The sequence below is a fragment of the Chinchilla lanigera genome, unplaced genomic scaffold, assembly GCF_000276665.1.
Source record: "Chinchilla lanigera isolate Chin_1 unplaced genomic scaffold, ChiLan1.0 scaffold00036, whole genome shotgun sequence".
NCBI classification, from domain to species: Eukaryota; Metazoa; Chordata; class Mammalia; order Rodentia; family Chinchillidae; genus Chinchilla; species Chinchilla lanigera.
In genome coordinates, this window is record NW_004955437.1 from 13,100,560 (window position 1) to 13,114,257 (window position 13,698).

The 13,698-nt window shown below is 51.3% G+C and overlaps 1 protein-coding gene across 4 annotated transcripts; it reads left to right on the forward strand.

Annotated features, from left to right (window-relative positions):
- The first annotated feature begins 53 nt into the window (after positions 1-53).
- Positions 54-12,996, forward strand: Plac9 (placenta-specific 9). 4 transcript variants are annotated; one of them, XM_013517119.1, is made up of 6 exons: positions 54-475; positions 5,456-5,609; positions 8,793-8,926; positions 10,406-10,503; positions 11,732-11,855; positions 12,159-12,996. In XM_013517119.1, exons 1-6 carry the CDS (start codon positions 427-429, stop codon positions 12,194-12,196), a joined length of 597 nt encoding a protein of 198 aa, XP_013372573.1. In that variant the 5' UTR covers positions 54-426; the 3' UTR covers positions 12,197-12,996. The 4 variants fall into 4 exon arrangements, with proteins under 4 accessions (XP_013372573.1, XP_013372574.1, XP_005389941.1 ...); XM_013517120.1 differs by having other exon boundaries at positions 12,186-12,996; XM_005389884.2 differs by having other exon boundaries at positions 11,732-12,996.
- Positions 12,997-13,698: the final 702 nt, after the last annotated feature.

Here is a 13,698-nt window from a genome sequence, read left to right on the forward strand (position 1 = left end):
GGAAGGAAGGAAGGAAGGAAGGAAGGAAGGAAGGGAGGGAAGGAGGGAGGGAGGAAGGAAGGAAGGAAAGGGAAGGGAAGGGAGACACGCTGCTCTCCGAGATCTGCGCTCCCGTCGGGCTCCCGGAGTCCCACAGCCGGGAGCGCCCGGCTGGCACGGCGTCCCCTCCCTCGCGCGCCACAAGTGGGCGCTGGGGCTCCAGGCGGCCCCTTGCGCCCCGCGGGCACGGCGGTCCTGGATAAGCCTTTGGGGGCCGGGGCCGGGGCCGGGTGCGGGCCGCGGGGAGCTGCGGGGCCTCTGGAAGGGGCGGGCTCGCTGCAGCCGGGAAGCCCGGAGCCGCCCAGGAATCTTGGCTCGGCCCGCGCTGTTTCCTCCCCGCCCGCCCGCCCGGCGCGATCCCGGACAGACGCCCGCTCGCCCCGCACCATGCGCCCGCTGCTCTGCGCGCTGGCCGGGCTCGCTCTGCTCCGCGCCGGTGAGTGGGGCTGGGGACGCGCGAGCCCGGGGAGAAGTGGGAGCCGGAGAGAGGGAGGGAGCGGGATGGAGAGATGATGCGCGGACGTGGAGAGAGATGCAGAAAGGGAGGAGTGGAGACGAAACCGACGCAAGGAAAGCGGAGGAACAGGGCAGAGGAGGACACGACAGAGAGAACAGAGAAAGGGAAGCAAACACGGAAAAGGAGAGGCTGGAACAGAAAAGGGCTTTGGAGGTGCAGGGGTACAAGGGAGGATAAGCAGGCGCGGTGGTGCGCGGCTGTACTCCAGGAGCACCGAACTCTGGGAGGCTGAGGCAGGAGGATCATAAATTCAAGCCCACCCTGGGGCAATGTAGAGACTTAGCAAGATCCTGTCTCAGAATTTAAGAACAGTTTCTTAAAAAGGGCCGAGGATGAAGCTCAGTGAGAAGACCCTGGGTTCAAACCACAAAATAAATAAGTAAATAAGAATTTGAGAAAAGAGAACTGAAATGGTGTGGGGAGGGAGCTACTGAGAGAAAGTGAAAGGTTCAGGAGAGACCAAAGGGGAGCAAGAGCGGGGGAGGGTGTAGAGTGCCCGCTTGAGACAGCAGACAGGCCAGGCGAGGATGCCCAGCCTGCAGGGTGGGGCCGCCTTGGGGGGGCCAGCTCCACCCCAGGCCGGCTGCAGAGGGCAGCACAGCCTTTAAGCAGACAGATAGTGGCTCCAGGAGAAAGACCACTGCTTCTCCTGCCGAAGGGAGCCTGCAGTCCTGACGGGAGGTGGGCTCGCTCCAGAGAGCTCTGTGGTGCCCGAGGCCCAGGGCTGAGCTGCGGACCTACAGGAGGGAGAGGCCATCAGGGTCTTGGGACAGCTGGGCTCCGTGCCCTGCACTATCTCCTGTGCCATCCTACCCGGCCTGAAGCCTCGGTGCTGATCCTCCCCAGGGACTAGGAAGAGGGAGGAGCCTGTCACCCGGCTTCACTGGGCATAGCCCAGGGCACTGCTCATGGATGGACAGTCCACCGTCCACCCCATGCACATGCTTTACACTTTGCAGACCGCATCCTGTAAACCCATGGCGTGGTTCAGGTGAGCGGGGAGTTCAGGTCTCGCCAGAGGAACCCGGGCCCCCTGGCCCTCAGCCAGGCCTTTGTTCCCACCCAGGCGGAAGTGCCCTTTGTTCAGACACAAGCCTCTGTCCTGTTCAAGGCCAGTAATGAGAGGGATTGAGGGGCTGGGGATATAGCTCAGTGGCATAAGCACCTGCCTGGAAAGCGCAAGGTCCTGAGTTCAATTCCCCATACCAAAAAACAAAAAAACACAAAGAATGTGGTGGTGCACGCCTGTAATCTCAGCACTCAGGAGGCTGAGGCAGGAGAATCACTGTGAGTTCGAGGCCAGCCTGGGCTACAGAGTGAGTTCAAGGCCAGCCTGAACTGCATAGCGAGAACTTGTCTCAAAAAAAGAAAAAAAAAAAAAAAAGAGGGATTGAGCACCCCTTGATCCAGGGGCACCCACACCTTGGCTGACTTCATGATGCCCTGGGGCTCTTTGCTTCTCTGTAAACTAGGTAGAAGGGATCACACCCCAGAGCTCGCTTCAGCGACTGGATGAAGGAGGAAACCAGGCATTCTCGCATCACTCCACAGGTCCCCCGGGCTTCAGTTCCTCCACCTGTCAAGGAGCGTCAGCTGCTTCCTCCCTGCCCACCTCGTCCCTCTTCCTCTCCGCCCAGCTCTGGGGATCTGGGTCCTGGGGCCTGTGCGGCCAGAGGGGCCTGTGCATAATGCATCTTAATTCTGTTTACGTTTCCTTCTCCCCTTCCTCCCCCTCCCTTCCACTCTTGGGCTCCCTCCCATTTGCACAAGCTCTATCTCTCCCTGTTTCCTATTCTCTATCTTTTATTTTGCTCTTTCACTTGTTTACAGTTAGGGTTTTTCACATAAGAGGAAGCATGCACTATTTAAGCTTGTGCGTCTGAGTACCTTTTCTTTTTTTCTTTTTCCGGTACCAGGAATCGAACTCACAACCTCACTCTTGCCAGGCAGGCACTGTGCCACTGAGCTAAATCCCCAGCCCCTGAGAACCTTCTCTTAATCTGACAGTTTCAAGGAGCATCTTTTCTTACAAATGATTCAAGTTTGTCCTTCATGGCAGAATAGTACTGCGTTGTGCACAAATACATTTTCTTTACCCATTCACCTGTTGGTGGACATATAGAAGGCTTCCAAGATTTAGCTAGTACTTGTGCTATGATAGCTACAAAAATGGGTGTGCATGTATGGCTGTAATGTGATGTCTTTAACTCTTTCTAGAAAATACCTACAAGGACCAGCAGTGTTTTCTTTTTTAAAGTATCTTTTTCATTTTTATTTGACACATAATAGTTGTATGTATTTATGGTGGGCAGTTTTCCTTACCTTGGGTTAGGAAAACATTACGGTACAAAATAATAGTAGGTAAAAGTAGAACCCAGGGCCAGGGATATAGCTCAGTGGCATAGGCACTTGCCTGGCAAAGCCTGAGGTCATGAGTTCGATTCCCGGTACCCAAAAAAATAAATAAATAAAAAATAAAAGAGTAGAACCCAGCAATGTACCCATGAACTTGCTCTAAGTATTATAGTTCATTCCCAGTGTCATTTCATCGATAACCCCACCTCCACTCTCCTCCCTGGATTGTTTCAAAGGCAATTCCAGGCATCATATATTTCACCTATAAATAATTACTGTGCATCTCTAAAAGATAAATAGGCTTAATGAACATAACTGCAGTACAATGGCCACACCCAGAAATTAATGTCTACCCCTTACTCTGAAATATTCAATCACTGTTTAAATATCCTGGATTAAGTCATGTTTTTGTACATCATTTGTTTGCGCCAAAGAAAGTTGCCTACATTGCATTTGGTTAACTCTTTTTAAAATATATGAGCTCTCCCTCACCTCTGTTTTTTTTCCTTAAAGTTTATTTGTTGAAGAAGCTGTTTGTCCTGAGAAGATTTTCACATTTTGTTTTGAGTTCCCTCACCCTGTTGTCAGTCAGCTGTTCATCAACCCTTCGTATTTTCTGTAAACTGAGGGTGACATCTAGAAACTTGATCTCTCAGTTAGACTTTTCTTTGCAAGGGTATTTCATATTCTTTATTAATTTGGTTTGCATTTCTTTTATTGCTGCTGAAGTTGGACTGTTTCTTCAATGGTATTTTGGTCATTTCTACAGATTCTTTTTTTTTTTTGACTTTTTTGAGACAGGGTCTCGCTATGCAGTTCAGGCTGGGCTTGAGCTCACTTTCTAGCCCAAGCTGATCTCAAACTCACAACAATCCTCCTGCCTCAGCCTCCCGAGTGCTGGAATTACAGGCGTGAGCCACCACTCCCAGCTTTTTTTTCTACAGATTCTTGTAAAGTGTGTTAGACTTTCTCAACTGCTGTGTTGAGATTTTTCATAGTGATCTGTAAAAATTCTTTGTATGCCAAGTAAAACAAACAAACTGTTAATCTGTAGAATTTTTTTTTTTTGAGAGATAAGATTTTATTGTATATGCAGACTGGCCTTGGACTCACTATGTTGCCCAGGTTGGCCTTTAACTTGCAGCAATCCTCCTGCCTCAGCCTCCTAAGGCTGGGGTTACAGGTGTGTACCACCATACCGACTAGAGTGTTTTAGTATACAGTAAGTCCCTGACTTAAGAACATTTGAGTTGTGAACTTTCACAGGTACAAACCAGCCTTGCATTACAAACATTTGTAGATGTCAACAAATTGCAGAAGTCGATCGTGTGTCTGCCGGACTCTGCCGCAGTTGTGCGGCTGTGTGCTTACTGGACGGTGCAATAGTGTATAGTGGTACAGTGCTCGATCAGAGCTCAGGATGTCCAGAAGCAAAAGGAGAAGCAGTGGTGATGTGGAGGGATGCTAGGAAGCCCAGAACAATATACATTATATGTTGGTGTCAGAGGAATACAAGTCTCTCTTTGTTAGACTTAGAAATGAATCCAACTTATAAACATTCTCCCAGAATGGAACTTGTTTGTAAGTCGAGGACTTACCGTACTGCAATCCAGTGGTTTGAAAGCACACTATACGGAAAGAGGAGGCTCCTCCTTCCCGTCTAGACGGGAGCCGAGTCCTCCGCCAGTGTGGCCACCGGCCAGGCTGCCCCTGCACTGCCCCACGAGAGAGGAGCAGACCCGGTGTGATTGACAGGGGCTCTTTGTTATGGCAGCTTAACTTGTATCCTGAGTAAACTACAAACTGAGCCGGAAACAGAATTGGTAAGCTCCCAGTGATTCATAAAGCTCAAGTCCAGCTCTGGAAACAGATCCAAGAAGGAGGTAAAATAGGACACATCCCTCCCTGAACAAAACAAAGTAAAAAACGTTCCTTGGAATGTGACCTTTGTCTCAGAGCTCCAGGATCCTCTGCTGCGTCAGCCCGGGCAGCCACATTTATGAGATTTCTTCAGACACTCGTTTCAAAATCGTGTTCCGCTGCCTTTTTTAAAACTCAAAAACCACGGAGGGTTTTGAATGCATCACAAATATTTATACAAGTTTTGGACGTGGTGAAATTTGTTATTCTGTTACACTGAATGTGGTCAACTATAATTAACCCCCAAGTGGCCAGCATTGCTGGTGAAAGCGGAACATGACTTGATGACTCAGAGGTGAAACGGCACCTTTTAAAGTCACTACCAAGATGCTTCTCACCCAACCACAGGCGTCATTTAGGCTGTGGCTGCCTTCTTACTGTGAGGCCAAAGATATCCCTGTGAAGTCTGTAAGTAGCAGGCACACCTCAGAGGCCAAAACCTATGGGCCACATCTGTTTGTGTGTGTGTGGCATTGGGAACTGAACTCTGGACCTTCACACTGAGCTACATCCCAAGCCTTTTCCATTTTATTTTGAGGCAGGGTCTCACTAAGTTGCCCAGGCTGGGCAGTCTTCCTGCCTCAGCCTCAGCCTCCCAAGTATCTCGCCACATCTCTTTAACAGGTCAACCAGCCTGGTGCTTTCGCAGGGCCTGTGGGTCCCACACAGCTGCCAGCTGTCACACCGGGCAGTGCTCCTCCACCCGTGGCCACCGTCCAGGCGCCCATCAGGCCCAGGCAGGAGCCAGGCCAGAGAAAGCAGCCCAGCATCCGGGAAGGTCCGTTCCCAGCTGGCAGGGCCAGGAGGGTGGAGGGAAGGAGCAGGAGGCACTGGGGACCACAGCCTTGACTGCTCAGGGTGCACCCCAGCTTTGCCCCTCCTCTTGGTTGAGCTCCCTGACAGCCGTGTGCGTGCATGCATGCGTGTGAGCGTGCATGTGCGTGCATATGTGTGTGAGCATGTGTGTGTGTGATGCATGCGTGAGTGTGTGTGTGCACATGCGTGTGAGTGAGCGCTCCAGCCAAAGCCGTGGAGGCGGCCATGAGGGAAAGGGGCAGGGCTGTGCTGCGAACGTTCTCTGTGAGGAGAGCTCCTCGGAGGCCTGGATGAGCTCATGGACGGCTGGGCTGTGGCGCGCTGAGCGAGGCCCTGTCCAGATGTGAGAGATTAGTGCTCAGCTGCTCTGAGAGCGACCTCCGCCCAGCCTCTTCCCTGGAGGGATCCCGAGGCCAAGTCAGACCTCATGGCAGACACGGAGGGGACAGGCTGAGGCTAAGGCAGAGGAGCGGAGTCAGGCTGCTTTCGATGTCCAAGGCTGGCAGGGTCCCAGGCTGGCCGCAGGGTCGTGCTGCTCCTCTTGGCATGGGCTGTGAGAACACAAGGTGGGGGACGAGGAGCCTGGGGTCTGTAAGAGAGCAAGTGATGCTCAGGGGAACGACTTGGCCAAAGACAGCCACAGATCCGGCCAGACAGACCCCTCTTCCCGGGACAGCCCGCTGCATGTGAGGACAGCACTTCCTGCCACCCGGAAGTCCTTCCCCTCCAAGCTGAGCACTCCAGTGTCACTAAAACAAGGGAGTCAGATCCTAGGGTCCATGGCCCAGGGCCCCTTGCAGGCCTGTGGCCGCCTCTCCAGTCAGAACCAGAAGGGGGCCCCCATTCCCGCCTCCATCTCCCCAGCACTTCACATCCTCACACTCAGCCCACCGGGGTTCCGCTCCAGTGACTCCCACAGACAGCTGGCTTTTACCATGGAAAACATCTAACCTTCCTTGCACCCCACGTGCCCATCACCCTGCTCCTGAGTGTCCATCTGCCCACTCCTCCCTCCCAGGCCTGGAGTATTTCAAAGTAAATCCAAGCCGTCATAGCATTTCATCGGTAAACATTTCAGCATAGGTCTTTAAAAGACTCACTTTCATAACTGTAGTGAGCCTGCAGGTATAACCTCATCCTTACCCTACCCCACAATTTTATAATAACACCATTGTCCCTTGAAGAGGGTTTTCTAAGTTCAGGGGGTAGGGATCATGAAAAGGAGAATTTAACAACCAAACTGGTCTCCACCTGGTCTCCAAAGGTGCTGTATTGCTCACCTTGCTGTCACTATAACAAAATGCCTGAGGCAGTTGGCTCTAAAGAGAAAAGGGTTGTTGGGTTTATGGTATTGGAGGTGCCAGTCCATGGGTTTCTGTGAGACAGGACAAAACCTCTCACCTCATCGTCCAGGAAGAAGAAGAGATCAGGGTCTTAGGTCCCCTTTGAGGGCACCCCTGGTGACCTAAAGTCTTCCCACAAGGCTCAATCTTGAGAGGTCCACATCCCCTCACAACAATGGTGGGAAGCCAATCTTTAATGCACGGGCCTCAGGGTCATTCCAGAGCCAGACTCTACCACCAGGTGCCCACAAACCATCGGTGACACCAGCCCACCTGTGCAGTCTCCCGTCACCTGCCACTGTCCATGTCCCCTTCTGACACCCTCTTTGTACTCCTCTTCACCACTCATGCTGTCCTGATAAAGTGGTTCTCAAAGAACAAAAGCATTTGCTGATTTCTGTATATAAATATTGCCACTATGGTTATTACCATTTTAACAACCCTCTCCTGGGATTCCTCAAAACTTAGCGACAGTCTCCCCTCCCTCCAGGAATTTCCAGCAGAAGATCCCCTCTGAGAGAGGCCCTGGGGCGGGAGCTCACTTGCATGTGGGACCCTCTAGGAAGCTTCCCTTTCCCTATTTTCACCGCATCCCCTCTATCCTCCCTCTGTGGATCACCCCTAGATTCCTTGGACTCCGTCTCCTCAGGAAACACATTCCTGAGTCTCCTGCCGGTCCCTCAGGCTACAAGCGTGGCTGTGTTTCTCCAATGCTTAAGAAAACAGAGCTGACAAAGTAAGGCTTCTCTAGGCCTGGTGATCTGAGCTCCCTGCCGTCCTTGCCAAGCTTCAGGAGCAAGTCTTCCCGGATCCAAGTTTCCACCCACTGGCCTTGCACTGGCTAATAGAATGTTGGCTAGCTGGGAATTTGGGGTGTTTGTTCCCAGAGGACATCGATCATCCCAGAGTCCTATCTTTTGCAATTCTTTTTTCTTGCTCTTTTCTTTCTTTCCACCCGAATACCATAACTGGGTAGATTAGCAACCCACTGCAGGGGTCTGTAATAGCAGATGACATGTATCCTACATAAAAGACCCCCAAAATCCACCAAAAGACTTCTAGATATAATAACCAAACTCAGTCACATAGTTGGATACGAAGTCAGCACTCAAAAATCAAGAGACTTCCTGTACAAACACAACAAGCTCACTGAGAGAGAAATTAGGGAACCAATACCTTTTACAATAGCATCTTTTAAAAAATGAAATATGTAGGACTCAATCTAATAAAGGAAGTAAAAGGTCTCTACATTGAAAACTACAGTGCTATGAAAAAGGAAATGGAAGAGGATATCAGAAAATGGAAGCTGGGCATGGTGGCGCACACCTGTAATCCCAGCACTCGGGAGGCTGAGGCAGGAGGATCGTTGGGAGTTCGAGACCAGCCTGGGCTACAAAGTGAGCTCAAGGCAAGCCTGAACTGCATAGCGAGACCCTGTCTCGAAAAAGAATGCCCCCAAAAAAAAGCAAAGAAAGAAAATGGAAAGATACACCCTTCGCTCTTGGGTAGGAAGAACCATATAGTGAAAATGGCCATACTACTTGGCCAATCACCCTCTCCTGGGAGACATCTGAATATGAATATCTCACCAGCTACTGTAGTCTGCTATGTCCACCGCCCCCATCTACTGGTGTGTTTCTCTGTGGAGGTCTCTGGGGTGGCCAGCAGTCACCAGGCATCTGCAGGATCAAGCCACCCGCACCCGCCCCCCGACGAAGTGAGTCAGTGCTCGGAGAAAGCGCAACTTGCCACTCCTTCTTCTGCACTGAGGTCTCGCTCTTCACCCTCCCCGTGGGTTCCAGTTCTCACTTCAGATCCTTGATGGGATGCTGGGATCCACCTCCCTCCTCCTTCCTCTGTCCTGCACACTGCTATACTCCAACATCTGGACAGCAAAGCTCAGAGAGGCTCTTTCTCTGCTGCTCACCATCTTCCCGTAAGTAGTGTCCACCCACAGTGGTACTGGCAAGGTCACATACTTATTGCTATTTCTTTTTTTTTGTTTGTTTGTTTTCCGGTACCAGGAATCGAACTCACTACCTTGCACTTGCCAGGCAGGCGCTGTGCCACTGAGCTCAATCCTCAGCCCCGTTATTGCTATTTCTCTATAAACCAACACTCAGGTTGCCTTTATGACATTAACAATACTAGAGGACATTGCCAGAGAACTTGGCTGTGAGGCTAAACTACACTGCCAGCCAGGGATGTTTCTATGGCTGTCTTCTCTGGCCCTCTTCATGCTACCCACCCTCCTGCCTTAGGCCATGCCAACCTCATCACCCTCTGCAAAATCTGTAAAGCTCTTTGCTTCTGCAGACCCCTGGGACAGCACCCTGCTTCCTGAGGGTCAGCACTGCCCAAAGGTCCAGCTGACTCTGATGCCCCAAGCAGCTCAAAGCCGTGAACCCTGCAAAGTGAACTCAGAACAAGGCTCTAAGGTTCCCACTGTGAAGGCTGTGGTGCCAGGAGGAATCAAGGTGGGATCCAGAAAGGACAGACTAAGAGTTTTGCTGGGTGTGACGGTTCACGCCTATAATCCCAGCAGCCTGGGAGACTGAGGCGGGAGAATCAAAAGTTCCCAGCATGGGCAATTCGGTGAATAATTTTAAAAGGGCTGGGGATGTAGCTCAGTGCCATGGCTCTGGGTTCAATCTCTAGTACCACAATCTCAGCTCTTCTGTCTCTTGGCGGTGTGATGTTGAACATGGCATTTCATCCTTCTGTGTATCAGTTTCCCTGTGTGTGAAGAGGTGATAAAGACAGGCTCTCGGGGAGGTAATTGAATTAGCACACCTGCCTAGTGTTCACATTACATGGCCATGCCAACCCACATCAAATGCCAGTGGGACCAGTGTTAACACTCGGCCGACACGTGCCCCCGCATTCTCTTCCCTCTGCCTCTCTTGGTGCTATCTGTGATCATCACTTCTTTCCCTGATTACTGCCGCAACCTTCTGCCTCCAAAGACAGATGCCTCCAATCCAGTCTCTGTATTTAAAAATGCGGAATATTCATCCACTGAAATAAAACCTCCAAGCACTACAATTGGCTGATTAAGGCCTTGGGAAACGGTTATACCCTATGGCGAGGTTCCAGGATCCTTGATCCCCATCCCATCTGCTACGACCCGAAACTTGCACAGCCCCTTCACACTTCCGGAAACATTAGCCCAAGGAGCCTGGGATGTCCTTCCTCTCCATCTCTCCTGGGCTGAAACCTCTCCTTTCCTGACCTCACCTGGCCTAGGAAGTGCCTCAGGGGTGAAGCCCCCAGCTAGGCTGCACCCACACACCGGCTCGCTGCTGGCCTTGTGGCCGTATCAGGACCCACCTCACTAACACCCAGGATTCTGAGGGAGTCTTTGGGCTAAAGAGAAACTGAGGGCCCCACACTGACAAGACTTGTTTCTCCACAGCTGCGGAGCCCCTCAGCGCCTCCCAAGGAGACCCTGCTTGGAGCGCAGGCTGTGACAGACTTGTGGCTGTCCAAAGCCGTTTAGAGGTCATGGAGGAGGTAATAACTTGAAATGGGGCTGAGACGGGGGGCAGGAATCGTTAGGACCAGCTGCCAAGCTTCTGTTAGATGGATGCCACCCTGCTCTGGAATGTCAGGAGGTCCAGGCTGATTCTGCTCCCTGTGCGAAACGCCCCTTTGCCCTAACTGGGCTGTTAGATGACCGGCTCCCTTTACACTCTGCCTTCCTTGCATTGGCCTTTCTTATACCAAGTCTTCGATCTCTCCAAAATAAGAGGAGGTGGAAATTTTTGTCTTACAGCCATAACTCAAAAACTGGGGTTTATAAACTTGTGGAGGTTTATTTCTTTATGTCATAAACCTTTCATTGAAAAGTACCTTTCTAATCCATAGTAGTAGTACTGGTACCATGACAAAAATTACAGATTTCAGGCTGGGCGTGGTTATGGCACACGCCATAATCCCAGCACTAGGGAGGCTGAGGCAGGAGGATCGTTGTGAGTTCGAGGCCAGCCTGGGCTACAAAGTGAGCTAAGGCCAGCCAGAACTGCACAGCAAGATCCTGTCTCAAAAAGACACACAAAAAAAAAAAAAAAAAAAAAAAAATCACAGGTTTCATCTCATTACTGTTTTTATGAATAGCTCATAATGTCATTTACAATTGGGTCACAACGATGGCAATTTTAGGCCTGATGTTAGAGCATGTTATTTAATGAATTAATAAATAAGATCAAAATTTTAATTAACACTTGAATAATGCTATAATATATTTGATGTCTTTATTAGTACCGCAGGTTTTATTTTTGGCATTTAAAGAGTTATTCTGAGAAGAATCTGTAGGTTGCATCAGATGCTAACAGGGTCGATGGCGCAAAAAATTCATCAGAAACTGAATCAACGGGGCGCGGGTGAGAGGGGAGTCAAAATCCCAGAACTGCTATTTGGCAAAAGTGCCACCAGGGGGCAGAGCAATAAAAGGAATGTGAGCTCAGCCTGCGCGGTCCCAAAGGAAAACCGGTATTCTGAGATCCACTGGTGTGAGCCTGGGAGTAAGATCGCTGAGTGCCAGACACAGAGCGGCGTGGAGGGCGAGCCCGCAGGATGTCGTCCTTAGGGGAGACCGAGGCGGGGAGGGGCGGAGCTGGACGGGGAGGACCCAGACCCTGAGCACGCTCCCCTCCCCGTGCACACGGTGGTCCTTAGGATGCTGCCACCTGGGCAGATTGTCCCACTCTGGTCCTCGACTCTGCCCTGCCTCCCGCTGCAGACGGTGGAGAAGACCGCAGAGCACCTGGAGGCCCAGGTGAAAAGCCTGCTGGAGCTGCTGGAGGAGCTGTCCTGGAACCTGCCGGCGGTGCCCTTCAGCCCGGCCCCTGACCTCCTCGCGGACGGTGAGTGGCTGAGCACAGAGCACAGCCCCTGCGCCTGTCACCCGGAAGGCCTCGCCCAGCCCTTCCTTTGCTGGAGAAGCCCTCTCCGCTCCGTCTCCTTCCACCTCCCTTCCCTGGACGCCCCTCCTGCTGCACCCGAAACTCCCTCGGGGACGATGGCGCCCCCTGGTGGGCACCGGTGAGGTTGTCCCCTGCTCCCTCCCTGTGCCTCTTTTCCCTACATGGCACCTCCCAAGGGGGGTGGGGAGGAGCCAGGAGGGAGCTTCCGTGCCCCCGGGGGTGAGGAGGCTTCGCTACCCCCAGATGCCCGCGCGGGGTCACCCCTTCCAGACCACTTCTGAGCACCGAGGTGGGCGAGCCCAGCTGCTGGAGGTGATGCCCGCTGCACAGCACCCCTCTGAGGACAGAGTCGCACCTTCCTTCCCCTCCTTTGCCTGAAATAAAAGTTACTCCTCCAGCCCCCTGTCTGCTGACAGAATCACCCCGTAACCGCAGCCCTCCTCCCTCCGCTCCCCGCCCTGAGGCCCCATCCCCCTCTGCACTGAGATCCACGCCCCTGGCCATCGGGGCTTCAGCCTTCTTTTTATAGAGGCAGGCTGGGCAGGGGTCATCCAGAGGCCGGGCACTGTGGGCAGAATCTTAAGGGGACACGGCCTTGCTACTTACTGAGGCCGGGGCCGCAGAGGAGCAACAGCCCCACCTGGACGCTTGTCGCAAACGCAGGCTCTTGGGACCCTCCCCGGCCTCCTGAATCCCAATCTGCACTTTGATGTGGTCTCCAGCGGTCCGCGTGCCCATTCACCGTCCTCCCCACCCACCTCTCACCCCCGGTGCTGGGGACCGAGTTCCCCTCTCTCCTGAGCTATATCCCCAGCCCCCTTTTAAAAATTCCTATTGCAATAACGTTCCCATAACAAATTCCCCAATTTTAGCCATTTAAAACTACAAATTCAGTGGCTCCCAGTGCTTTCATAATATTGAATTCCAAAACATTTTTATCAACCGAAAAAGAAACCATGGGCCAGTTAAGCGGTCACTTCCTGTATCACATGCCACCACCTCTGGAATCCACAAGCCTTTCTGTTTGGATGGACTTGCCTATCCAGGACACTTTATATAAATGAAACCATACAAAACATGGTCTTTTGTATCTGGCTTCTTTTTTTTACATTTGATTTTATTGGTACACTTTAGATATACATAACGATCACATTCATCATAGAGAATTTGTACCTGCACATGATATAACTTGGGTTTTCTCCTCATTCCCCTACCCCCCTTCAACCCTTCCTCCTTTTTCTATTTACAAAGCTTTGTTTCCATGTTTTCCTTCTTCTCTCTCTTTTTTTTTCATTTTTCCCTTCTTTTCTTTCCCTGTCTCCTCCGTGTGTCTGGCTTCTTACACTGCATGTGTTCTCCAGGTTCATTCGAGTTCTACCCTATGTCATTTCCTCTTTCTTGTTCATGGCTGAGTTATGTTCCATTGTGTGTATAGAACAATTTTATTCATCCATCCCTCAGAGAATGGCAGGCTGTTGGCACTTTTTGGCTATTATGCGTAATGCTGTTATGAACCAGTCACATACAAGTTCTTGGGTGGACACATGATTTTTATTTCTCCCGAGTATATGCCTAGGAATGAAGTTGCTGAACGTGTGGTGAGACTACTTTTAACTTTTGGAAGAGCCACTGAACTGTTTTTTGCAATAACTGTGCCATATAGCCCCCCGCTTCCAGCAATGCCAGCCTTGGGGGTTTTCATAGATGCTCTCTATCTGATTGAGAAATTTCTCTTTTATTCTTAGGTCCTTGAGTGTTTTAAAAAATTTTACGTTTTTCTTTT

What these genes read in the sequence shown, in the direction of transcription:
- Plac9 (XM_005389884.2), top strand. Translation starts at nt 427, where the DNA reads ATGCGCCCGCTGCTCTGCGCGCTGGCCGGGCTCGCTCTGCTCCGCGCC. An exon ending in GCTCGCTCTGCTCCGCGCCG is followed by an intron (nt 476 to 5,455) that starts GTGAGTGGGGCT and finishes TCTCTTTAACAG; the next exon opens with GTCAACCAGCCTGGTGCTTT. An exon ending in GTTTAGAGGTCATGGAGGAG is followed by an intron (nt 10,504 to 11,731) that starts GTAATAACTTGA and finishes CTCCCGCTGCAG; the next exon opens with ACGGTGGAGAAGACCGCAGA.